The 26,568-nt window shown below is 43.0% G+C and overlaps 1 protein-coding gene across 2 annotated transcripts in view; it reads left to right on the top strand.

The window, feature by feature from the left end:
• CD109 (CD109 molecule) overlaps positions 1–26,568 on the top strand; it is a 186,327-nt gene that overhangs the window by 153,953 nt on the left and 5,806 nt on the right. For both annotated transcript variants that reach the window (XM_075554889.1, XM_075554888.1), the window contains exons 24-33: positions 1,622–1,798; positions 13,036–13,117; positions 13,637–13,865; positions 15,018–15,183; positions 17,361–17,551; positions 19,007–19,162; positions 20,184–20,249; positions 20,655–20,797; positions 22,557–22,704; positions 24,296–24,398. In XM_075554889.1, the coding sequence (XP_075411004.1) occupies positions 1,622–1,798; positions 13,036–13,117; positions 13,637–13,865; positions 15,018–15,183; positions 17,361–17,551; positions 19,007–19,162; positions 20,184–20,249; positions 20,655–20,797; positions 22,557–22,704; positions 24,296–24,398 (1,461 nt within the window). The remainder of the gene's footprint in view (positions 1–1,621; positions 1,799–13,035; positions 13,118–13,636; positions 13,866–15,017; positions 15,184–17,360; positions 17,552–19,006; positions 19,163–20,183; positions 20,250–20,654; positions 20,798–22,556; positions 22,705–24,295; positions 24,399–26,568) is intronic.

Raw genomic sequence — 26,568 nt, 5'->3', positions numbered from 1 at the left:
ATCTAAATAGCATATCAGGTCCTTAGGTATCAGCATCTAGGCACCCCCCCTAAATTAATTTACATTTCATCTGCAGAGGTAATTATTTTTTGTATTGTAACCCTAAACATCCCAAGTCCCTGTATGGAGGACTTTATGTGGAACCTTAGGGTTAATTCTTAAAAAGAATGAAAGACGTTCTCTATGTAGGTGCATGCTTTCTGCCTAAGCACCTCCCTAGAGGCCAGAAGGTGAAGTCTTTAGTCACTTGACTGCTAACCCACACACGGCCAGTTCGCAGTGGCAGGCTGACTCTGTAGCCACGACAGCTTTGGCAGCGACAGCTATGCCATGCCCCTAGGGCCGCCGTCGCTCAGGAGCAACTGGATGATAATGGCGTTAGTTGGTTTTTTAAAGAAGTATTTTCCACAAAGTTGAGGTGCTGGGAGGTGCAGCACACACTGGCAGATGAAATACACACGGACACATGTGTCCACCCATGTACATGCGCCTGTGAACATGCACTGGGGGAGGAAGTCTGGAAGTGTAAAGGTATACAACAACCCTTTACATGAGAATGAGTCCATCTAGGGTCACTAAAAAACCTTGAGAACTTGATGTAAAGACATGATTTTCTAAGGCTGTGTTCACATGTTTATTTTATGCAAATCTATTGACTTGTAGCCCACAATGTATGGATAATAGATACTTTGAGTTTTTGAGAGTCTACTTTGAGTATTACAAACCTGCAGCAGTACTATTACAGCCTCGTTGATTTCTCTCTGCGAACATCTAACCGTACAGTCCCTATAAGTGAGTGTGGCTGAAACCTGCTCCTAGGAAACAGGGCTTCCTCTCCTGGGTACGCAGTGTGTGGATATTTTCATTAGGTATTTGGACTTGGGAGAGTGTGAGTTTTCAAAGTAAACTACAAAGTAGGACACTTCTTATGCTTGCAACTCAGCAGCAGCAAGGTCCAAATTAGAACTCAGCCCCTATATCCCTGGAGTTTTACTTAGTGTCTTAAGCCACCGTGTTAGAATATGGATAGGTATGAACTTTATGCAATTGTTCCAATTTATGTGTAGTTTGGACTTAAGATCAGTGCGACAGGAGGCTAGGGGAGAAGGTGTTCCAAAAGCCAGCAGAGGACGCTGCAGGCCAGAATGGACAACCATCACAAGCCGTTTGCAAAGGTGGATAGCTGACTGCCGCCAGTTATTGTTCTGAGTGTCTCAGTACAGATGCTCCCAGGTCTGAAATGGGAAAAGAATATGGACGTCTAAATGGCACTCATTCATCATCTAGGGCAGCGGTTCTCAACCTGTGGGTTGCAACCCCTTTGGGGGTCCTACGACCCTTTCACAGGGGTCACCCGATTCAGAACAGTAGCAAAATGGCAGTTATGAAGTAGCAATGAAAATAATGTTATGGTTGGGGTGTCACCACAGCAGGAGGAACTGTATGAAAGGGCCGCGGCATTAGGAAGGTTGCGAACCACTGATCTAGGGACTGCTTAGATTACAGGAACCTTTTGTACCCATTCATTTGGGATAAGTTGCTATTTCCTTGTCTTTTTGCCACTCGCAGGTAACAGTTAGTGGGATACTGACTGAATTAATTGAATGTCTTGTACTTTCAGGAGATATTCTTGGTTCTTCTATCAATGGCTTAGCTTCATTGATTAGGATGCCTTATGGTTGTGGGGAACAGAACATGATAAATTTTGCTCCAAATATTTATGTTTTGGATTATTTGACTAAAAAGAAACAACTGACGGAAAATTTGAGAGAAAAGGCCCTCTCATTTATGAGGCAAGGTAAGCATTTTAGAAACATAACTTAATTAAGCTTTCTCCTGTATGTGTTCAAGGAATGTTCTGTGGACTGCATTTCAAACAGACTTTGTCTCTGGCATGTGGTGGTGGGATGGAGGGTGCTGAGATGGGCTCGGAATGCAGCCGTGGGACCCTGTGACGCCAGCTCCGGGGTCTCTCTCTGTTTACTGCGGAGAGGCTGGCAGTAGTGGTGCCTGGCCCACGACTAGCTTTCTGCAGGGCTGCCAGTGTCTAAAGACCCCGAACCTTCCCACTCCTTAAAAGCGTAAAGCATGAAGTGTTCATTGATTCAGCAGACATTCTTGGGATGGTCTTTGTGCGCCAGGGCCAGTCCTGACAGGAAGCCTGAGCCTTTCCTCTCAAGAAAGTCACTGTTCAGCCAAGGGTCTTGACGGTGGCACCGAGCTCTACATGCAGACGCTGTTGAATTGGTGAATGTTTCGCTGTGTATATTTTCCCCAAAATGTCAAAAGAAAAAAAGATGACACGAATAACAATGAAGATGGGGGAAAGGGAAATGTTCTTAAATTGGTTGTGGTTTAGGTTGTATACCTCCTCTTGATATGGTTGAACCGTCGGGAAACAAACAAACAAAAAAGAAATGAATGGGGAAGACAATCCTGTACGTGAACCTTTACAAGTGTTGTGTGGGGCGGGCTGGGAGGAACGTGTGTGTGGGGAGAGTCTAGCAGCTCCTCAAACAATTCCACCCTGGTGATGTTTGGACTCTGACTCATGGGGCGGTAGATACCATGTTACAGACACTCACATGCTTTGTCTTCTGCAACTCGAGAACGGTGCTGCTAAGGAATCGGGCACTTCCCAGGTGCTAGGTATGCTCTAGGTACTTTCATCTAGTTTCTCCCTGAATAGCCACCATCAGTATTAGTTTCAGCCTCATTTTTACAGATGGGGAAATGAAGGCACAGTAAAGTCAACTCACCTGTCTCCAGTGACAGAGCAAGTGCGTGACAGGACTGAGATCTGGGCTCGGTCTCCAAGGCCACCTTCTTAGTATCCGTACCCAAGAGAAAATGAAATGTTCTGAGAAAATGTTGCTGATGTAACTTTTAGTTCCTGAAACATCCCCAAAACCAAACACCCAGAGTTATAGTTTCGGTTTTGTACTTCCTTATTAGGGGACCTTTAGGGAAAATAAACCCCCAAAGCTGTGTGCTCTTGAGCTTATTTGTTTACAGGCTTTGCGGACTGTATGCTCCTTGTGCAGTACCATTTAAGAAAAGTCTGGTTCAACATTTTCCAACTCCCAAGTTCTTTCTTCTCCTCTCTCCTTGCTTCTCCACCTCCCCCCGCCCTACCCTTCTTGTCCTTCTTTGTCCTCCCATCTTCCTAGATTCCTCCCAGGGACTAGGTTAGATGCAGGACTAGGTTAGATGCAAGATAGAGGCAGGTTACTGTGCTTTTCTGCTAACCTTCCCACCATTAACAGTGGAAGACTCGGTAAGTGTAAAATTGCCCTATGCCTCAGTTTCCTTATTGCAGAAAATTTAGGATAAGCAAGTCTACACAATGAAGAAAACTAGATGAAAGGATCACACCAAAATAGATGCTTTGCAATAATGCTAATAACTAAGCTCATTAAAATGCTTTACAATATAGTTATTAAATTCTTACAAATACCGGTATGAGATACGTGTACTGTTAGATTGCCATTTTATAATGAGGAAACTGAGGCATAGGGCAATTTTATTTTATTTTTTGAGATTGGTTAATTTATATACGCGAATTGGAAGACAGATGAACAATATGCTTAATACATTATGGCATATTTGAAAATATGCATTAAAACCCAACTTATTAAAAAGCTTATGTACATAGTAGTTATTTTTCTTGTACTAATACATGTATTTTTATTTAAAAAAGAAACTAAGCTCTATTTTGTGAAATTTTTTTACATATGTTGCCTTTATTCTTTTCTAGACAGTTACTTTTTTTAAAAACATTTTATTAGGGGCTCATACAACTCTTATCACAATCCATACTTACAACAATTGTGTAAAGCACATCTGTACATTCATTGCCCTCATCATTTCCAAAGCATTTGCTCTCCACTTAAGCCCTTGGCATCAGCTCCTCTTTTTTCCCCTCCCCCCCCACTCCCCCCTTCCTCATGAACCCTTGATAATTTATAAATTATTATTTTGTCATATCTTGCCCTATCCAACATCTCCCTTCACCCCCTTTTCTGTTGTCCATCCCTCTTTCCAACCCGCTCTCCCTCTACCCTCCCAGTATCGCCACTCACACCCCTGGTCCTGGAGGTATCATCCACCCTGGCTTCCCTGTGCCTCCAGCTCCTATTTGCACCAGTGTACAACCTCCACTCTATTCAGACTTGCAAGGTAGAATTTGGATCATGATAGTAGCGGGGTGAGGGGCGCGGGCGGGGAGGAAGCATTTAGGAACTAGAGGAAAGCTGTATTCTTTATTGGTGCTACATTGCACCCTGACTGACTCATCTCCTCCCTTAAACCCCTCTACAAGGGGCTCTCCAGTGGCCGACAAATGGACTTTGGGTCTCTACTCTGCACTTACCCCTTCATTCACTATAGTAAGAGTTTTTTGTTCTGATGATGCCTTATACTTGATCCCTTCAACACCTCATGATCACACAGGCTGGTGTGCTTCTTCCATGTGGGCTTTGTTGCTTCTGAACTAGATGGCTGCTTGTTTACCTTCAAGCCTTTAAGACCCAGGATGCTATCTCTTTTGATAGCTGGGCACTATCAGCTTCCTTCGCCACATTTGCTTATGCACCCATTTGTCCTCAGCGATTGTGTCATGGAGGTGTGCAGCCAGTGATATGATTTTTCGTTCTTTGATGCCTGATAACTGATCCCTTTGGCACCTTGTGATCACACAGGCTGGTATGTTCTTCCATGTGGGCTTTGTTGCTTCTGAGCTAGATGGCCGTTTGTTTATCTTCAAGCCTTTAAGACCCAGACACTATATCTTTTGATAGCCAGGCACAATCAGCTTTCTTCACCACATTTTCTTATTCACCCGCTTTGGCTTCAGTGGTTGTGTCGGGAGGGTGAGCATCATAGAATGCCAATTTAATAGAAGAAAGTATTCTTGCATTGAGGGAGTACTTGAGTGGAAGCCCAATGTCCTTCTGCCACCTTAATACTAAACCTATAAATATAGGCACATAGATCTATTTCCCCATCTTCATATATATTTGCATATGTACATGTCTTTGTCTAGACCTCTATAAATGCCCATAGGCCAATTTCAAATGTACCTGTGAGTGCTTGCTTTCTCTCCTTCAGCACTGATTTCAGCTGGGTTTGATAATTCATTGCAATTACCACATAGAACTTAGATCATGCTCATGATAATAAGGTTTATTAGGGAAGTTAACAGGTTACAATTTAGATGAGAAATACTTAGGATACAGTTGGTCAGACAGTTTCTTCTCTGCTGTATCCACAGACAGGACTCTTGGCTCTCAGCTTCCTAGTCTGGCTTCTGTCCTGCTCAAACAATTTCAAAGCTCTTTTAGGGTTGCCAATAAGTGCCCAAATGGCATGCTACTCCACTGTAAGCCTCCACCCGAAGGCACTCAGCTCCAAATCTGCGCATCAGCAAAACCCAGTCTCCTACAACTAAGTGCCCTGAAGCACTCTACTTCACAACTAGCCTCCTGCCCCAAAGCGCTGAGCTTTACTTGCTCTGTGGGCTGGAAGTCCATTCTCTGTCTCTGTGTCGTGCTCTGATTCCTGGTTCTACTGCTGCTGCTCTTCTACTGTTCTTCTGATGTCTAAAGTTGTCTCCTGGATCAAGGAGGTTTAATGTGCAAGGGTCTTGAGGTTCAAAGACTGTGCTTCACTCTTGTCTCCGTTCTCTTGATGGCAGTGAATTTCCCCCTTCTCTTTTATACCTAAAAGGATGGCAATCACAACAAACTCTTCTTAGTCATCATTCACAGCGGAATCGTATAATCCAATGAGTATCTTCCTCCGGTTTGTACCTTGATCCATCAGGAAAATGACGTCATGTGGTGGGAGTAACAAAAGCAATGGCTAGAAGAGCCAAAATAAATAATTCACTGTATTACAGTGCCTGATTAATAAGGAGCAAAACTGGGCTTTGGAACCAGGATGGTCTGACTTTGGAATCTACACCCTCCTTTGTTTTCTGGGTTGTTAGAGGCCATGCGATAGCATGGAAGAGGGCCAGAAAGCAGTCTAACTCACTGTGTTAGAGATAACTTGCAAGAGGTTTCAGTGGAACTTCCAATAAAACAGTAAGGAAAGAAATGGACTTCTACAGGAAGGGGAAAGATTAGAATCTGGAGTGTTGCGTTAGACCAGTGTGACTTTGTGATATAAAGTAAAATAAATTCGACAGTGCAGGACTCTTTGGATCAGACTGAATAAACATACTGCTCACAAATATGGACCCAGGCCTTTAGTACTTGTGTGTCAGTCAGGATGACAAGAGATGGAGTAGGGTTTTACAGGAGCTAGGTTCCCTCAAAAGGCTCCTGTCCAAGGGTGAAATGCTTAGTCACCACTGTGTCTTCTCTCAGTGCACTGTGGGCGAGAGAACACAGGGGTCAGGTCTGGGGATTTTAGAATAGAAATGGGAAGGGAATACTTGGGGTGTGGAAAAGGTGCGGTGTGGAAAAGGCAAAAGGAGGTAAAAGGAAGGTGCACCGAGTAGCCTGGTAATGCCTGTGTCACGTGCGCAAAGCATTGCCTTCCTGTGAGCAACGTATGTAAACAGAAAGAATGCCTCCCTACCCCTTGCTGCAAGATTAATTTAGCCAGCCTGCATTTAAAAAAAAATTAATGATACAGTAGGTTAGAAAAGCCAAGGGGTCAGTTCCCCAATCTCTGGGGCACCTTCTTCGATGTTACCATAGTCACCGAGATGGTGAGGTTGACCAGGTGCCCTGTGGGCCTGCAGGTGAGCAAGAGACAGGAAGGAGTGTTTTCTGACGAGGGGCTGGGAGAGAGCCACCCAGTTCCCAGCCTCCTTCTCAGAGAATGTTGCTGACCTCAGACCTCAGCTGCGGTGGCCCAGTCGGGACGGTGGAGGCAGCTCCCCCTCCACATCAAGCTGTCGGATGCGACATCCAAGTAGAAGAACCAGAGTCAGTGTCCAAAGGTCGTCACCAGGTAGGGTGGCAGGCACAGACTACGGTTAACCGCGGGAGAAAGACAAGGCGTGTGAGTCAGGAAGGACTTGTTGCAGGAGAAGACAGGGCTGGGTGGGAGCTGCCCTCTTGTGAGGAAGGAGCTGGGGCAGACCCACCCCTCCGCCGAATGCCTCGGAAAGCGCCGTCTCATTTGCTGCCTACCTGACCTTTGAAAGGTAGCGATGGAGCTGCTTGGGGGCTTGGTTTTCATTCGGAAGTCAGTCAGTGCCTCATCTCAGAGACGGTGTTTTCTCTTTAGCCATCACATTTGCCAAAGACCTGTAAGTGTGTTGTGGTTGTTTGTAATTTTTAAAGAAATTAAAGTTGCTTTGCCATGAGTCATGATTATATTATGTAAATGTCACTTATGAGCAGCGCATTGTTTTACTGAAATCATGGTTGGCCCAGGAGGACTGTAACCTAACCCGCTGTTTTTTGTTTGGTTTTGGTCAAAACGACAGCCAGATCGTGTGGTGCGGTGTCTTTCCATGTCGAAGAGGAAAATAGAACTGTAAAAGAGCAACTGTCTTTGATAACCATTGCAAAGCCTGCTCCTGCTCCTTGAGGACTTGTGTCACTTGATTCCGCCAGTATTCAAAGGGCGGTGCCCTTGGGCCCCCTATTGCGAGTGAGACGCAGACAAGTCCAGTGAAAAGCATTAACTGCAAACAGGGAGTAGTAATTTTCAGTATTGTGGCGTCGCATTTGGTCACCAGTGTGACTATAGCCGAAGTGAAGAAGCTAAAGAAAAAGAAGTCAGGTTCTCACTTTCCGTTTCATGTCCCAGGAAGTGAAGAAGCTGACAGATGATATCTTTTAATAGAGAGTATTTTTGCCCAAGAAAACCATTGACCTAGCCATAGGGAGCTGACCTTATTTTTAAAACGTACATGTGATATTGACACTGTAGGTCAACCAAGCCAATTGATGCTTAGAACTTGTCTCTGTGTTCTGTGAACAGTGTTTTGGTAGTTACTATGATAAATCGTGTAACTTAAAGTCAGGGGTATTTCAAGGAAGATTCCTGCCCCAGGCCAGTAGGGCTGTCGGCCCTTTCTGATGGCAGTTCCTTTGCTATTTCACCTTTCAGCAGCTCCTCTAATCCTGATTGTCCAGTTACTTTCTAACTCAAGCACTATTCGTGAAGCGATCTACTGAAAGGCGATACTCTTACTCCTTGTAAGTTTTTAGAGAAAACCATGTTTTTATCCTTCTTTCCCCTCCTGATAAAATCCTCCAATTTAGGCTACTCCCCCAGGACACTGAGCCGTGCGAACCGTCCCAGTACACGCTGCAGTAGCGTCCGCCATGTCCATGTCTTTTTCTGCATATGGAAAGGAAATCAGGCCTGCTATGTGGGTGGGGGTGGGGGATTGAGGAAGACTAACAGCAGAGGAAGCCTCCTCACCGGAGACTCCACAAGGAGAGTCATGGAAACTCTTTCCCAGCTTCTGATTTTCTCCTTTGTTTTGTGGTGGGAGCTGGGCTTGGGTTCTGTTAAATCTGAACTGGCTCAAGGAATTCCTCCCAGACTGGAGATTGCATGTGGGTAAACCTCCTCTTCTGGGCTGACTGCCCCTCCGCTGCTAGTTATTGATACTAATGGGGCGTGTTGGCCGTCAGCCACCGTAAGGTAATTTCCATAAGCCCTGATCTCAGCTCCATGATCTCATCCCCTGACCGGTCTAACAATAGCTCATGCTTGGAACGCAGCGGTGGATGGGATTGCAGGACCTTGAGACACGTGGCCCTCGCCTCAAAGTTTGTCCTCACAGAAGGTCCCTAAACTGTCTCTCTTTTTCTGTGTCCAATTGACTTCAGAACTGAACTTTGACTCTCCGTGGCTTCAGTCCTGAATTGGAAATTGAGGGAGAATGTTCTGATTCTTTGGCTCATTTTTCATTGTGAATGTTATAAAATTATTCTGCCTGTCTGTAATCCCTGCCTTCTTCTGAAAAGTGAAGAGATCACATGCTGCTTTCCCCCAGTTTTCTGAAAATTAAAATACTTTAAAGTGAATTAGAGCAGAATGAAAAATAATCCCATTTAACTTTTTTGCCTCATTTTTGTTAGTTTTATTTTTTTTAGTTTGTGGAACATTAGCATGCTTCCAAAGTCAAATTATTCTGAAAGTATACTCAGAGGGGTGTATCTCCTATTCCTACCCATTCTGTGTAACCACATTCATTAATTTCTAAATGATCACTTTCTGTGGCTTCTTTTCCTTTTTTGGGGGGGAGGGGATAAGTATACAAGTGGGTACCCCCCAAAAGAAATGAATGTGATCTGAGGGGGATTAGTATATTTGGAGTTCATTCTACCAGGTCAGATGGTTAATTAAGCATTCTATTTAGAAGTTCTGAAATGATAACATAACACTTTGGCACAAAAAGGGCTGATTTAGCACCAGAAGACCAAAACAAACAAGCAAACAAACATAAAACCATATTGTTGAGAACAACAGAAACCATGCATGGGGTTGGTGCAAGATATGAAAATAACAATAATTTATTATAATAAATAATTTATAATTTATCATGGCAGGGAGAGGAGCTGATATCAAGGGCTCAAATAGGAATGAGATGTTTTTAGATAATAATGATGGCAACATGTATAAATATGCGTGATGCATGGATTGTTATAAGAGCTGTTAAGAGCCCCCAATAAAATGATCTTTTAATTAAAACAAAAAAGACTTGATTTGTGGCAGACAGGGGACTGATTTGTCATCGTGATAATGTACCTGCTCACACAGCTATCTCAGTGCACCAGTTTTGAGCAAATAACAGCATGCCTCTCTTTCCCCCTGCACCTTACTCACCTGACCTTGCTCTGTGTGACCTTTTGTTTTCCCTGATAAAGAGGGACATGAAAGGACATAGAATTTGATGACATAGAAGAGGTAAAGAAAAAGAATGAGGGAGGCACCATTAACCATCCAAGCAGATGAGTTTGAAAAGTGTTTCTAAGAGTGGACTTGCAGATTTGACAAATGTATTAAATGTGATGGAGAGTACTTTGAAGGTGATAAGGTTGTTTTGTAAAAAAAGTTAAATAGATAGCTTTGTCCAAACATTTCGGGGTTTTTTGGGTACTCTCATATGTTTGTCTAGGTTCTCATTTCCCTGTTTTGTTTTTAAATATACAAAGGTTTCATTCTGTCAATGCTCTTTTAGGATTTGCTTTTTTTACTTAAGAGCATAACCTAATTACTACCCCTCTGTTCAGAGAAATCACCTTCAATGTTTTTCATAGCGGTATGACACTCCATTTGTTTCCATTGTTCTGTGTTCTATAATTTATTCAACCAGTATCTAATTTGGGGGTTGTTAGGCAGTTTCCAGTATTTCTTCATCATAAATAATCCTACAATTAGTCATCTTAGGCAGAGATATTTTGATGTTGTTGTGGGTGTAACTTCAGGGTAGATTTCTAACAGGAATTTTTAGACCAAACGATTAAAGACATTCTTTTATATAGGAGTTGAGCTATTTTGAATTCTTTTTTTTAGCAATAGATTCCTATTAGCTCACCAACAGAATAAGAAGCTAACCTTTGAATCTCTGCTGATTTGAAGGATTGGGCATTCTGGCATGGTTTTAGTTTGCATTTTGTGATTAAAGTTGGACTTTCCCCCATGTTAAAAGGGTCATTTTAAAAATAGACTTTTCTCCAAGGATCCCTTGTGGCACAGCGGGTTAGGCATTAGGTGGTAGTGAAAGAGTGGGCAGTTGGAACTCTGCAGCTGTGCCATGGGAGAGAGAAGAGGCTTCCTTTGCCCTGAGGGCAGCTCTCCTCTGTTCTACAGAGTGGCGCTGAATCAGAGTCCATTCGGTGGTAGTGGGCTGCCCTTCTTTTGTCTTTTATCCATTTTTAATACCCCCCCCCCCAACAATATGCTTCCATAGAGTCCGAACTGGCCCTATATTGGGTTTCCTAGACTGTGAATCTCTATGGGAGTAGACAGCCTCCTAGTTCTCCAGCAAAGCCCAACATCTAAAACATTCCCCATATACTAGGTGTAGGAGCTACTTAGCTCTCTTCGAGTTTGAAAATATTTTCTATTAATTTGTCTTCTGTCTTTTAACTTACAGTGTGTTTTTGCCTTGGAAACGGTGTGGGAAAATTTTTGTGATCAGAATTATTATTTTTTTCTTTGACTGCTGTGGATGATTAGTGAGCTTCTCCCCTTCACTCTGCTAGAGACTGATGTCTGTTGTGTATGGAGAGCTTGCCATCCTAAAGGAACTGTTTAGGATTTTTCGTATGTTGTAGTTAGGTGTTGTGCTGTCAGTGTTAAGGTCAGCAGTTCGAAACTACAGGCACTCTGTAGGATAAGGACGAGGCTCCCTGTCCCTCTAAAGAGTCACAGTGTTGGAAACCCACAGGCGCAGTTCTATTCTACCTTGTAGGCTTGCTATCGTCATAATTGACTCAGTGGCAGTGAAATTGAGTTTTTAAGATCATGTTTAATCACTGCAAGGCAGTTGACAGTTAATTTGGAGCCAGATAGACCTCGGGTAATTCCTAGCTTCACTAACAACCTTCTCTGCATCTTATGCTTGGCATTTTGACTCTCCGACTTCCAGTTTCATCAGCTGCAAAAAGAGGACACTGCTAGCACCTCCATTGCAGAGTTAGCACATTAACTGAGTTAACACCTGCAGGGGCTTTGAACAGTGCCTGAGCTTACTTGGTGGTGAATAAATGTTGACTCTTTCATTGCTGGAATATCTGTGTGATGCAAATAGCTACGTGTTCAACCACCAACAGAAAAGTTGTTAGTTTGAACCCCTTGTCCCCCTCCAGAGGCATCTCGGATGACAGGTTGGTTATCTACTCCAGAAAGGTCAAAGCTTTGAAAAGCCTGTAGGATAATTTTATTGTGCAACACGTGGACTTGCCCCCAGTGGAAATTAGCTCCAAAGCAACTGCAAGGACGAGCCATCCACAGTTGATTTCTAAAGCAGCTACATAGTGTTTACTCCTTCCTCAATGTACTTCTCTGGCAACGCTTCAGTACCACCACAGAATTCTCTGTGAAATGGATTTGGAATAGGAATAATGGGCAGACCAGTTGGACGTTTGGATTATGTCAGTTAAACAGGACCAACAAATTTAAGAGCTATTACTAACTTTAGAATAGAAAGCATTTTTGTCTTTTACTTTTGGCCTTCTCCCTATTATGCTCTAGATAGTATTTTTTAAAACATTTTTAGATAGTATTTTTTCCTTAAGTAGCAAACAGTCTTAGATGACTGAGCTGAGCTACCTCTGGAGAGCGATGTGGCTGTCTGCTCCTGTAAAGTTTTGAAGTCTCTGGGAAGCAAAAAAGAGGCAGTTCTTCTCTGCCGTATGGTGTCTCCGAGTCACCATTGATATTCAGCTATGACTCCATTGTGCTAACTGCTGGGTTACAGGACACTCTACCTTCACGTGTCTGCTTTTGAGTGGCTAAAAGTGCGGTCTTTGCTTTAGTGTTTCATTGAATTCTTTACCCAGTCCAACTCAGGGCGGTGGCAGTGCTGATATCTAAAGCAGGGGTCCTCAAACTTTTTTTAACAGGGGGCCAGTTCACTGTCCCCCAGACCATTGGAGGGCTGGACTATAGTTTTAAAAAAAACTATGAACAAATTCCTATGCACACTGGACGAGTTGGCTGTGAAGCATGACAGGCAGCTGCGGGGGCAAAAACACCCAGTGGGCCGGATAAATGTCCTTGGCGGGCTGCATGTGGCCCGCGGGCCATAGTTTGAGGACCCCTGATATAAATTCTACTGGGAAAGTACTGGTGTTTTAAATTTCTTATAGTACTTAGAAAATAAAATAGTCAATATTAGTTGTTGATTTGATGTTTCCTTTCTCTTTTCCGCTCTGATTTCTTCAGTATGCAATTATGAAGTAGTTTAAACTGCTGGATACAGAACTGGTGATCTGAAATGTACCCCCCCCCTAATTTACAATAAACTAATGTTAACAAATATACCGTGGTGATTAGTAGCTTTCACTCAGTACCAGTGGAGTGCTTGAATGCCCCTCTGTGTGTCCCCAGGTTACCAGCGAGAGCTTCTCTATCAGAGGGACGATGGCTCTTTCAGTGCTTTCGGGAACGACGACCCTTCTGGCAGTACTTGGTAAGTGTCTGTGCCAACGGGGCAAACTCATGCCACGTACAGGATGTCACTGGGCCCAAGTGACCATGGTATTGACAGACATGTGGACATTGACAGACATCGTCTTTAAAAGAGATTGTCAACGATCTGCCTTTGGGTCTTCAAGAAGTAGGTAATGCAATGCTCCTTAGTACAGATCAAGAACAGGGAGCAACCTTTGGCAGCTTCGCTCTCCTGGAGTGTCAGATTGTCCATCTGTGAAATTAGAAGGCCAGCGTAGTTGCTTTCTACGTTCCTTTCCACATCTGCTTTTGTATGAGCTCGCCTGAATTTCATGAGCTCCTTGAAGGCGGAATGACTCCGTCTCCTGGGAAGAGGGGTCCTGTCAGGTTTGGCTCTTTGCTGTCTTTCTTCCCCAGGTCCCTTCCTCCAGGTCTAGTCGAGCTTGGGGAAAGCCTGGCGGTGGGTTTGTACTTGCTCGGTGGCATTTGGAGGGCTTTCTGATGTACATCTTATGTGATTCCCTCTCCTTTCACCAAGGTTGTCAGCTTTTGTTTTAAGATGTTTCCTGGAAGCGGATTCTTACATAGACATTGATCAGAATGTGTTACAAAGAACCTACACGTGGCTCAAAGGACGGCAGCAATCGAATGGTGCATTTTGGGAGCCGGGAAGAGTGATCCATAGTGAGCTGCAAGGGGGCACGAAAAGCCCGCTCACACTTACCGCCTACATTGTGACGTCGCTCCTGGGGTACAAAAAGTATCAGGTACCTCCTCTTCAGACGACCCCACGCAGGACAAATAGGCTAAGACATCGTCGCGCTTTCATACGCCTATTAAATGTCGATACATATTTCACCACTAGAAAAGTACCTTTTTAGGGGGAAAGATAACTTTAGAATTGGAGAATATGTTCTTACAAGTTTAGGTAATGAAAGAAGATCTTTTTAAAACTTCAAAAATATCATGGGGTGATGACAATGTCTGGTAATTTAATACAAAGCACACTCACACTCCCATGCGGAGCCACGTCTGGGCACGCATGGAAAGTGATGCTACTAAGCTACTTTTGCGCGAGAGCTGCCGTGGTGATTGGTGCTCACTACTGCCAGTACTCAATGGTTGATAACAGCCGTTCTTTTTTATTCATCACACCCAAACCCACAGCCATCATGGCCACTCCCGGCCCACAGTGGCCCTCACTTTAGGGTGAATTTTCACCTTTGTCTACAGAGTGACTGATAGGTTTGAAGCAATCGCTGTGCTCCTGGGGCTCCTTTCTGTAAGGATTGTAGCCGGGGAGACCCTATGGGCTAGTTCTACTTTGTCCTCTGGGGCTGCTGTGACTCAGAGGTGACGCAGTGGCATGAGACATCTCCCTAGCTCGGCGTTAGACATGTAGAAGGCATACTTATTCTCTGCATTCAGAGCTTCACACTTACCAGCAGAAGACATATTTTTCTCAAGAGGTAGTTGTCAGCCCATTCGTGGTCATGACATCCACTTGAAGAAACAATGGTAGACACTCTGCTTAGTTCTTATGCCCTCTAAGGAATGGTGTGGCGTGACTTGCAAAGACTAAAATGCAATGTTAATTTCAGAATGCATGGTGGATCTTTAAATGTCAATGATTTCTGCTGATTCCTACTGCTTGAGACAAGGCCAGGTGCTTAATAAGACACAAATGATTTTTTTTAGTGAATCTGTGTACTTTTTAAAAAGATCATTTTATTGGGGGCTCTTACAGCTCTTAAAACAATCCATACATTCATTATATCAAGCATATTTGTACCTATGTTGCCATCCTATTTTCTAAATATATTCTATTTGAGCTCCTGGCTCTTTCTATGTATTTTTATCTAAATATGTGGTCATAGGTTCTTTTGAATAGTAAAATATGTTTCGATTTCCTTTCCAAGCCTAATGTTGATGTGCAACAGTCTATCCGCTTCTTGGAGACGGAGTTCAGGCACGGAATCTCAGACAATTACACTCTGGCCCTTGTGACGTACGCACTGTCAGCTGTGAGGAGTCCTTTAGCCCCGGAAGCTTTGGATATCCTAACTCAGAGAGCAGAGCAAGAAGGTAATGTGTGGAGCCACTAGGACCTGTCTGGGGGTCAGACTATTTCATGTCTTATAAATTGTAGAAATTACATGAGAACATTACGTGAGCACGGAATGCATCTTCTGAATGAGTTGAAAAAGGAAACATGAACTATGTTCTAGAGTCTAGATCAGCGGTTCTCAACCTGGGGGTTGAACGGCCCTTTCACAGAGGTCACCCAATTCATAACAGTAGCAAAATTACAGTTTTAAGTAGCAATGAAAATAGTTTTTTGGTTGGGGGGAGTCACCACAACATGAGGAACTGTACAAAAGGGTCATGGCATTAGGAAGGTTGTGAACCACTGCAGCTGAACCAGTTTAATCACCTCAAAAAGAAACCTGTCCTTTCTTCCTGCCTCCATCTCATCCCCTCCCAGTGCATCCTCAGCCATCACGAATCTCCATCTGTCCCTGGAGACTTCCTTGTAGCCTTTTGTAACTGGCTGCTTCTGATCAGCATGTTTCCAAGGTTTATCCACATTGTCAGCAATTCTTTCCTTTTCATAAACTTTCTTTTATTATAATAAACAGGACATTAGTCATTTTAGCCATTTTTAAGAGCACAATTCAGTGGCATTATGACATGAAGTAATGCAATTTATTGTTTTTATAGTGGAATATTGCATGATTCTACCACTTGAAAATTTTTAAAAATCCATTTACCACTTGATGACCATTTGGGAGTTTCTGTTTCCTCACTATTTTGAATCACGCTATTATGAACATTCATGTACAAGTATTGGTTGGATTCTTTTTTTTCCCCCTTGGATAGCTATCTAGCAGTGGGATCGCTGGGTCAGATGGTAATTTCATGTTGGATAATCTGGGATTCATGCTATACATATGATTTCTGAACCATGTGAGAGTCCATTGTAGATGACGCTCCTGAATAAGCTCAGAGATCCGATCCAGTAATGTCCTTTTTCATAACCCTACGACAATGATCAGACTCAGGACATTGAACAGCACCATGTTCACTAATGTGTGGCCTGGTTCCAAGTTCGCCAAGTATGTCTTTCATAGCCATTGGTTTTTGACCCATAGTCCCCTCCAGCTGGGGGCATGCATTGCCTGCATTCAGTTGTCCAGGCCACCAGTCTCCGTCCGTCTGGGCTCCTTCCTTCTCTTCTGGTTGCTTGGTAAAATGTCCTTCCATTTAGGCCAGAGATTCTCAACCTCTGGGTCCAGACCCCTTTGGGGGATGAACGACCCTTTCACAGGGGTTGCCTAATTCATAATAGTAGCAAAATTAGTTTTGAAGTAGCAATGAAATAGTTTTTTGGTTGGGGCATGGTCACCACAACATGAGGAACTGTACTAAAGGGTCGCCACATTAGGAAGGTTGAAAACCTCTGCTCTAGATGGATCTGGAGTGGCTATGCTGCTTCTAGTCTCCCTAAAAGTTTTCCAGGGCTTCTTCCTTTAGCTCTGGCCTGACTGCCTTCAGTCACTCCCCGAATTCCTTCACACCATTTTTGATGTGGGGGCCTTGAATGGTCTCTAAAACCGTGAGCTCTGGAGAGACTTAGTTTCCAATTCTGGTTCTGCAACTCACCTTAGGAGCTTCCGTTTCCCAGCAGGATCGTGTGAGTACCACTTATTTTAGGGTGGCGTGGTGGGTTATGCATTGGGGCTAGCTAACTACAAGGTCAGCAGTTAGAATCCACCAGCAGTATGTGTTTGCATGAGAGAGATAAGTTGGGAGGGGCAAGATCAGATCTGTAGGGTGGAAAGGGTAAAGGTTCCCAACAAATATTCTCCAAGGACAGACTCACTACCCTTGTAGAACGACAGGCGCCTTGCTGTGCAGGGAAGAAAGCCTCTGTGGCCCAGATTTCTAGGCCCTTTTCTCACCAATGCCATCTTCAGTTTTCTTAAAACTTCTTCATAATAAGCCACCACGATGGTCCCCTGTTTTCTGAGGAAATGTCTCAAGATTTCTGCTTGGGAACAAAGCAGTCGCTATAACCTTCTGAGCAGGCTTCTTTGTCCTGAATGTAACTGGCCCAGCAGATCCCTTGGAAGCTACCGTGTTGCTGGGATGTTTTGGAAGGCATTCTAACAAGACCAGGGCAAGTGTGCTATTTGTAGCCGCCTACTGAGTGACACCAAGGGTGATTTTTTGTAGCTGATTGAATGCTAACTCTCTAACAGGAGACATGCAGTTCTGGGCATCATCAGTGTCCAAACTCTCTGAATCTTGGCAGCCAAGGTCTCTGGATATCGAAGTTGCTGCCTATGCCTTACATTCACACTGCTTGCAGTTTCGGGTTCCTCAGGGAATCGCAATCATGAAGTGGCTAAGCAAGCAAAGAAATAGCTGGGGAGGTTTTGCATCTACACAGGTGAGAAATCTTAGTTTAAAGAAATGTGTGTGTGTGTATATATATAAATAAATATATATATATATATTTACTTGACCATTTAAGCATTTAATAATTCAACCCAAAGATTTACATTACTAATACAAATTTTTTATTAATGAGTGATATAAACTCACATCTGATATTTATTAGGAATAAATTAATTTCTTAACAATATTAGCTTTCTTCATCTGTCCTGGTAACTGACATGAATGTAGATGTACAGCTCAATTCAGCAAGTCTTTGCTGAGCTCTCCTGTGAACCAGGCCCAGGAGATTCAAAGATGAGCATGGAAGAGTGTCTTAGTTCTTAGTGTTGCTGTAACAAAAATACCACAGTGAATAACTTTGAAGAACAGATATCTATTTTCTCAGTGTCCAGGAAGAAGCTTGACATGTGAATTCAGGATGTGATTTTGTCAGTCCCTCCAGGAAGTCTCCGGCATTTCTTTCCCTTCCTGATGCTTGTCTTTGCCCCGATTCATGCTCCTGTGTATTTCCAGGCCTGTTGGGTTGTTTTATTGCTCAGAAATGATTAGGTTGAGGACCCACTCTACTCTGATATGACCTCATTAAATAAGAAAAATATCTCACAAAATCAGAAAACATTCTATTTTAATAGAGGCACATTTATAAGTACAGGGATTATACTTTCAATGTATATTATTTGGGGGAGGGACACAATTCAATCCATATTAGAGAGTTCCATCCTCAAGGAGGATGGATGATTGTGTAGTGGGTATCATAAACAGTACAAAATTTAGTCATTAGAAACATTGATACATGGGTCGTTCTCAATGTATGATGCATTTGAGTTAGGATGAACTGCTTAAAGAAATGGCATGGGGCAGGGGTGGGATAGGGGCCATGTTTCATCTTCTCTTCCTGCCCAAGGTGGAAGGAAGACTCCTTTGAGGGAGAGGACAGACATACCTCCACCCCAACGGGCTGACTTGCTTTGCACTGTTCTGACACCACCCATCCTTTCCACAACACTCAGTTTCTCTGATGGGCTTGATACTCTTTCACAATGGCCCCACAGCACTCACAGACTGCTCACAACTGTGAGCCTGTAGTAAGTGGCTCCTAAGACATTAAGGTTGTGGTTCTTTTGTCTGCAATGTTTCTTTTCAGCCATGCTATGGGGCATGTCTCTGGCCTTTGGCCTCTCAACTTTGCAGGTCCTTTGCCTCTCGGCTCCTCAGTCTGACCGTATTTGTAAGTCTGTCTGTAATATACCCAACCCCCAAAGACAAATGGAGCTCATATTTGTAGAGATACTACTAATAAACGACAATAACCATGAACACTAGAGGAAAGAAATGTATTTGGCTTATGACAGAACCAACTTACAATGGCGTTGTCAAAATAGAACTGTGTCATAAGTTGGGGGTGGCCTATGTACTTAGATGCACCAACATTGTACTTCCTCAACAGGACACCATTGTGGCCTTGAAAGCCCTTGCTGAAGTTGCCGCCTTAACAAGCACAGAATGGACAAACATCCAAGTGACAGCGATGGGGCCTAGTTCACCAAACCCTGTAAGGTTTCTGATTGACACACAGAAACGTTTTCTGCTTCAGTCAGCAGAGGTAGGCAACGCGGGGTGTGAACAAGGGGTGGGGATTTAAAATTTGGTGTGGATGATTCTTTGAGGTGGAATATGACTTTATTACCATTATGTGTATTTCTGCAAAGATTTCTTGTAGAAAGACAGGGAGGAAGAGGTGACCTCCTCTGGTTGAATTTGCTGAGTTGGGAAAGGCTGAAGGAGATAGGAACTTGGGAAAGATTTGTGGAACAGATGAACATTGTCTGATTGGGAAAGGGATTTCCATACACTGAATTCCTATTCACTGTAGGTACTATGCTAGACTTGTTTGAATTTTTTTCCCCCATTTAATTCTCAAACAACACTAGGAAATAGATCTCTTTTCCTCATTGGATGCACGATGAAATGAAAACTCAGAAAAGCTAAGCAGCTTCCTCGAGATTAGGTACCAGCAGGAGCAGAGCTAGGATTTGAACGCCAGGTGCAAAGGTCATGATTATTTCAGTTGTATTATGTGTTCGGGTAGGAGAATTGAATAGAATCAGTAGTAAAATTCTTATTTCCCAATGGAATAAAGAGCTATCCCAGTCCCTAACTTTATTGCCTTGGCTAGCCATGTGGGAAGCTAAGGGTAGCGGACAAAGATGATGATTTCCAGGCTAGGAAGTGAGGACCCAGAAGGAAGAAGGCGGAGGTTGTCAGGAATGCCCTGTCACTGCTCCCAGGAAGGCCAGAGGATTAAGAGGCTGGCTAAGGAAGCTCAGGGGAGAGCTGATGCTCATGTTTCTCAGCCCGGAGTAGAAGGCTGAGCTGTCAGGGCTCTTCCAGTGCCCTCCTGAAGGACCGAGATCCGCGTGTCCAGAGACTCGACACTCTTCTTTTTCACCTCATTGACTGGATTGGCCCTAGCTTTTGATCTGGAAGGCTATGTAAAGCTCATAATCTATTCCACAGAGTGCTTATATTTTCATGAGCGATAACACTAATTTTTTGTGCTACTTGAAACTACACAGATATAGAAAACTAGCCTCCCTCACTATTTCCTCCCTACTTTTATTCAGCTTCCTGTGGTGCAGCCAATTGCAATTAATATTTCTGCAGAAGGTTTTGGATTTGCTATTTGTCAGGTATGTAATAATACTTATTTTCACTTAGTAAAATGCAACTTTTCAGAACAATTCTCAGGTTTGAGACATTGCTAATCTTTAACTTAGCTAACTTGTATAAAATTCCTAGTGATTTATATCAGTGAGTTAGGCAGAATAAGTCATCCTCTTTAATAAAAAACATACTACAGATACTTCTAGCTAATGAGTAGACAGTAATGGAAAGGATTAATAATCTATTTGAAAACATCTCTTGGAGAGTATTTGCTTTTTTTGAAGCAAAGTTTAAAATTCTCTAATGTGATTCATGTAAATTGTTAGGGAATCCTCCACCTTTAAGAGTTTTATACAGTACAACTCAGAAATACAGAATGATGGCAGTTTATTACAAAACATTTACTGCTAACTTACTGTTATTTATTACAGCTCAACGTTATTTATAATGTGAAAAATTCAGAATCTTCTAGAAGACGAAGAGCTCTCCAGAATCAGGAAGCCTTTGATTTGGATGTTGCTGTGCACAATGATGAAGACGACACGAACCACTTGAATTTGAGTGTTTGCACAAGGTAGGCATTTGTATGGGTCCCTCCTTCTCCTGCTTCTCCTCTTACTCTTTTTTTTTTAGAAAAAAAGATTTAATTTCAGACACTAATGAATTACAATAATTATTACAGTGATTAATTATAATAATCAGGTACAATAAACAAAGGATTTAATTACAGGTAGTTATTTAACCATGGAACTACATATAGTGGTTTAACCATATCAGTAGAAGGGATTACAATTAACAAAGAGTTGAGTTACCCATTATATTATACTTTAGATTACAAACTTGAAACACTGCTACTTATGTTTAAACCTTTCTTAAACTTGTCTAAAAATTAAGTACAACTTTCCCAAATATATATCTATAAACACATTTGAGTAAAAAACACATACTAACAAGTTTCAGGTCTAGTTTAAGACAACTTTAAATTAACCAGCTATACTTAATATTCAAGAAATTGTTACTTCTTGTGATTAGCTTGTCTTTCATTGAAACAATGATTCCAGATTCACATTTAGCCTGTGACGTATTTATTCCCAAACTTGTATGAAATGCAAATAATATTTTAAGTGAATCTCTCAGTGGCATTTTATAAAAACGATTACCTGATTTTCAGGACTCTGTGCTCTCATCAGTAGGGCCCAAGACATTGCTTTCTCAGAGGGGTTTTCTGTGTGGCGTGATGGTATAACAAATTATTTTTCTGGCTGGTACAAAGACCAGGTCACCAAGGCACTTTTGAGGAAGTTTGGAAAGTCACCGACTATAAACAGATTGACTGTTTTTCTCCTCGGTCAATGTCACTCTGCTGCAAACACCTGTGGTTTCTATCCAGATGTTTTCAAAAGCATAAGCGCATCACCCAGCAGACGACTCCAGCTGCTTCATGTTGCTGAACCGGCTAACGTCAGCACTCGCAGTGTCTGGCTTTTCAACCAGTCATGTTTGGCAGGCAGCACATTGCTGCTCTAGAGAGCAAGGTTTTCTAACAGCCCCTCTTGCTTTTGCCATCTGAAATGACAGCAGAAGCGAGCGCAACAGCTTTCCATAACCCTGTTGAGCTTTTCCTCCTCCAAACAAAAACACGCCTGCCACCTATTCATTTTAGAAAAATATATTTATTTTCAAGGAGACAGAGTGTTGCTGGTGCTCAGATCCTTTGACTGGGTTCAGCAGGATGCGAGAACTGTGCAGGCTTGTCATCATCTCACGGTGGCCAGAGAAAGCACAGACAGCGCTCCTCGTTTACAGGAGAACAAAGGGATGGCCTCCCCACCGCTCCTCTCCTTTGAAGACCAGCTGAAGGCGCACTGTCCAAGGACTTGGCTGGCGTCGTCCCCTGAGTGCTCAAGAGCTGCCCCTTGTCAGTTCCCGACTTTCAGCTGCAGAGTTTAGTGCCATCCATGTGGGGGGAAGGTGAAAGTTGAAATTCAGTTTGGAATCGCCACTGGAAATCCACATTGTCTGTTGAAAGGGCATGCAGGTTATCCCGTCGTGGGCATAACCTATCGACCTATGCAGGTAATTTTCATATTACCTGTGAAATGATAGGTCATCGTGTCATCATGACTCATATGGCTGGAAGCTCTGAGCACATCGCATATTTAGTTATTGGGTAACCTGGTTTGAAATGTTCCCTGATTAAAATTTTTGGTATGATTTTGACTAGAATTCAAAGAATAAACTTAGCTGTTTGGATTTCTGTATGCATATCATCCACCACCGTCAATTTTAGGTTTTCCCGAAAGTGTCCTTACAGCCTTTCCTCTCCGGTTCAGGTTTTTAGGACCAGGTAGGAGTGGCATGGCCCTGATGGAAGTTCAGCTGCTCAGTGGTTTCGCTATGCCCTCGGATGGAATTCTCCTGAGTGAGACCATTAAGAAAGTGGAGCACGATCAGGGAAAACTCAACCTGTACTTAGATTCTGTAAGTAGAATTCCCCGTGGGTGACTACTGACAAAGCCGCCATTCACCGAGCTCGGGAACCTCGTTTGAGTTTGTTTGGTTTTAGTCATTTTCACATCTCTGTTTGTCTGTGTCCAGGAATGGTGTTAGCATGACAGCCGTTTGTTTGTGTCCAGTGAAAAAAATAAATAGCAATAAAATTAGTTTAAGGAGAATCATGTTTGATGATGATCCCATCGAGGGTCCAGCTAATTAAATTAGTATTTCCTGCAAGCTGTAAAAAATAAAGAAATTGCCATACTGTCATTTCAAAGCTTTAGTAGTCCACACTTTCTTCTGAGGACCCCTTCTTCAGCCAAGTGCTAGAAGTCTTTGTTTACGTAAAAGTCCGTGTTTGCGAGTGTTTCATGAAGCTCGCCACATAATCCAAAGGGCGCATAGTCCTGCTGGAAAAGTTAGGTGTTTCCATTAAAGAATATTCTGAGGTTTCATCTCGACACAGTATAAGTAACCGTCCTACGCTCTTTTCATTGCTATTGGAAAACTACCGTTCCCAGAATAAGGGACATAAAGGGTGCGGACTTTTTGTTCCTAAAGCCGTGTCAACAAAGAATCCCAGATTTCATTGTATTTGTTTTCAAAGAACTGGTGACTTATACTTTTATTCTCTTCTACGATGTGTGAGACACTCGTAGGTTGAATTGAAATGGAATTCTGAACATTCTGAGCATTTCGTGTTCAGTGGGGTGAGGGTCTGGGCTACATATGCTTCGTCTTTCAGCTTCGCTCAGGATGAATCACAAAGAGCCTGCTGGGTGTCTGCTTTTTGAATTCTAGTTTTGGAATTTTCTAAGGACTTCAGAAAGACTTTAGACTCCGGTTTAAATCCTGTGAAAACTTATTCAGTCTTTTTTGTCTTTTACTGTTCAGAAGTTTTTATCTATTGAATACTGCTTGGAATCCATGAGCCCAATTTGGAACTGACTTGGAAAAAACAAAGGTTTTTTTCGTGTAGTGTAGTGAAGCAGGTGTTCTTGTTAGTGGTCATCTTGCGTGTCCAGGACTTTTTGACGGAAGTACTTTGACCATTTACTGTTCTCGGTAATGGAATATATGAAAGAATCGACTAGTTTCAGATTCCTTAACTAGTGTCCTTTGCCAGATTTGCATACTTTACCCTTCTTAGCGGCTGCAGGCTACACCCTGGGCTCAGGAGTGCTTCTTGAGTCAAGTGGCTCTAATGAGCTCTTCAGAGGAGAGGCTGCAGTGCGTCACAAACAGTTGGCACGCAACCGGGGATGGGGATCCGCATAGTCAGTCACAAGTGCTGTGCTCTTGGAACTGCTTATGTCACCACCTAGTTCTTAGCTTCCCTTTCAGGACAATGGAAGTGAGAATAGCTCTCCTATAAGAGAGAATAGCTCTGGCTAATGCGGTCCATGAGATGCTTCGTAAAAAGTGCTTTGAGTGTATTACCTGGCATGTAGAAGTCCTCCCTGGGTGATGGCTTCTGTCTGGCTCCTAAAATGATTAAAAACATGCCAAAGAGACCCTTTTGTTTGATCATGAATGCATTATCTGCCACCCCCTCAAGAGTCTTTTGTATTTTAAGGTAAATGAAACCCAGTTTTGTGTTGATATTCCTGCTGTGAGAAACTACAAGGTTTCGAATACCCAAGATGCATCGGTCTCCATCGTGGATTACTATGAACCAAGTAAGTGTGTCCCGCAGTCCCAAATACCTTCATTTAGAAGTTAAATCAGGCATTCCTTTAATTGATAATATCCAAGTGGCCACTTCCCCTATTGGATGGCTTACAGGAGTGGAGAGGATTGGGAGACAGAAAGCAGGAGGTGTGCTTTCCACTTAAATGAAGAGAAGTGACCATTTACAGAAGTCCCACGATCCATCTATCATTGAGCCTGTGAATACCGTCAAGTGATGTATCATACTTAGAATGTCTTAAATTTTCAGTTCACAACTACCAAGTTTATCCAGAAAAACAGGGAGAGTCCAGTTATGTTTTGTTTCCAGAGTTTGCTTATATTCCAAGCACTTGTTCCCTCTGGGTCCGTTGTAAAACTGAGGGTCTTCGGCGGAAAGCAGCAGCAGCACCCTCAGAGCGACAGCCTCAGCTCTGTGGGGTTAGCAGTTTGTTTATTGAGGGTTTCTGTTGTTTTGTTAGAATATGCACATTGTCACAGGGTTTTGTTTGGTGTGTGTGTCAAGAGAAAAGGAGTCTGTTTGAAAAAGAAACTGCGCTGTTTGAATTTTACTATTAGTTTCTTACTTTACAAAGTGACGGAAATTGAGATGTGGATTTACCAATCTAGACTAGCCCCACGCAGGCTAATAAATCTGTGTTCAGTCACAGAGTGACGTTTTGTGAACACATGAACATTGTTATAAACATATTTAGCATTTGATAGAATACTTATTTAGACAATTTATCATGCTCTCACTTTAAGCCATTGAACCATTTCCTCTCATCTTTTTCTTCCTGTTGAATTGTTTTGTTTGGAGAAGAGCCTATGCTGAGGTTGTTATGGGGCATTTTGGGAAAATTATGTAGCCCCCGCTTTTTTTTCTAGGGGAGAGGTTTGATACGCTGTGGAGACCCAGCAATAGGACCTGGTTATCCAACTTTGTTAACATACAGTATATACTTGTGTATAAGCTGAGTTTTTCAGTACATTTTTAATGCAGTTTTTGTGGTAAAATTAGGTGCCTCGGCTGATATTCAGGCCGGTTTATACTCGGGTATATAAGGTGATTGCAAAATCTCCCCCCCCCCCCCCCGGTTGATATTTCTCAAGTGCACAGAGCAGGCTTTAAATATTTAAGGGGAAACACATACACATGTATAATTCTTATCACAATGCATACATCCATCCATTGTGTCAAGCACATATGTACATTTGTTGCCATCATCATTCTCAAAACATTTGCCTTCTACTTGAGCCCTTAATATCGGCTGCTCATTTTCCCCCTCCCTCCCCCCGCCCCCTCCCTCATGAACACTTCATAAATTATTATTTTGTCATATGTTACACTGTCTGAAGTTTCCCCCGCCCTCTTCTCTGCTGTCCATCCCCCAGGGAGGAGGCTATACGTAGATTCTTGTAGTCGGTTCCCCCTTTCTACTCCACATTCTCTCCACCCTCCAGGCATCGCCACTCTCACCATTGGTCCTAAAGGGACCATCTGTCCTGGATTCCTTGTGTTTCCAGTTGCTATCTGTACCTATGTACATCCTTTGGTCTAGCCAGAATTGCAAGGTAGAATTGGGATCATGATAGTGGGAGGGGAGGAATCATTTAAGAACTAGAGGAAAGTTATATGTTTCATTGTTGCTACCCTGCACCCTGACTGGCTCATCTCCTCCCCACAACCCTTCAGTAAGGGGGTGTCCAGTTGCTTACCAATGGGCTTTGAGTCTCTACTCTGCAATCACCCACATTTACAATGATATGATTTTTTGTTCTTTGATGCTTGATACCTGATCCCTTTGGCAGCTTGTGGTCACACAGGCTGGTGTGTTTCTTCCATGTGGGCTTTGTTGCTTCTGAGCTAGATGGCCACGTGTTTATCTTCGAGCCTTAAGACCCTAGATGCTATATCTTTTGATAGCCAGGCGCCATCAGCTTTCTTCACCACATTTGCTTATGCACACGTTTGTCTTCATTGATCGTATCAGGGAGGTGGGCACCCACTGATAAGGCTTTTAGCTCTTTGATGTCTGGTAACTGGTCCCTTCTACACCTCATAGTCAGACAGGCTGGTGTGCTTCTTCCATGTGGGCTTTGGTGCTTCTCAGCTAGATGGCCACTTGTTTATCTTCAAGCCTTTAAGACCCCAGATGCTATATCTTTTGATAGCTGGAC

Source organism: Tenrec ecaudatus, chromosome 7 (genome assembly GCF_050624435.1).
Source record: "Tenrec ecaudatus isolate mTenEca1 chromosome 7, mTenEca1.hap1, whole genome shotgun sequence".
In the NCBI taxonomy this organism is placed as follows: Eukaryota; Metazoa; Chordata; class Mammalia; order Afrosoricida; family Tenrecidae; genus Tenrec; species Tenrec ecaudatus.
Note: the sequence above shows the minus strand (reverse complement) of the source record. Positions and strands in the feature narration are given on the sequence as shown.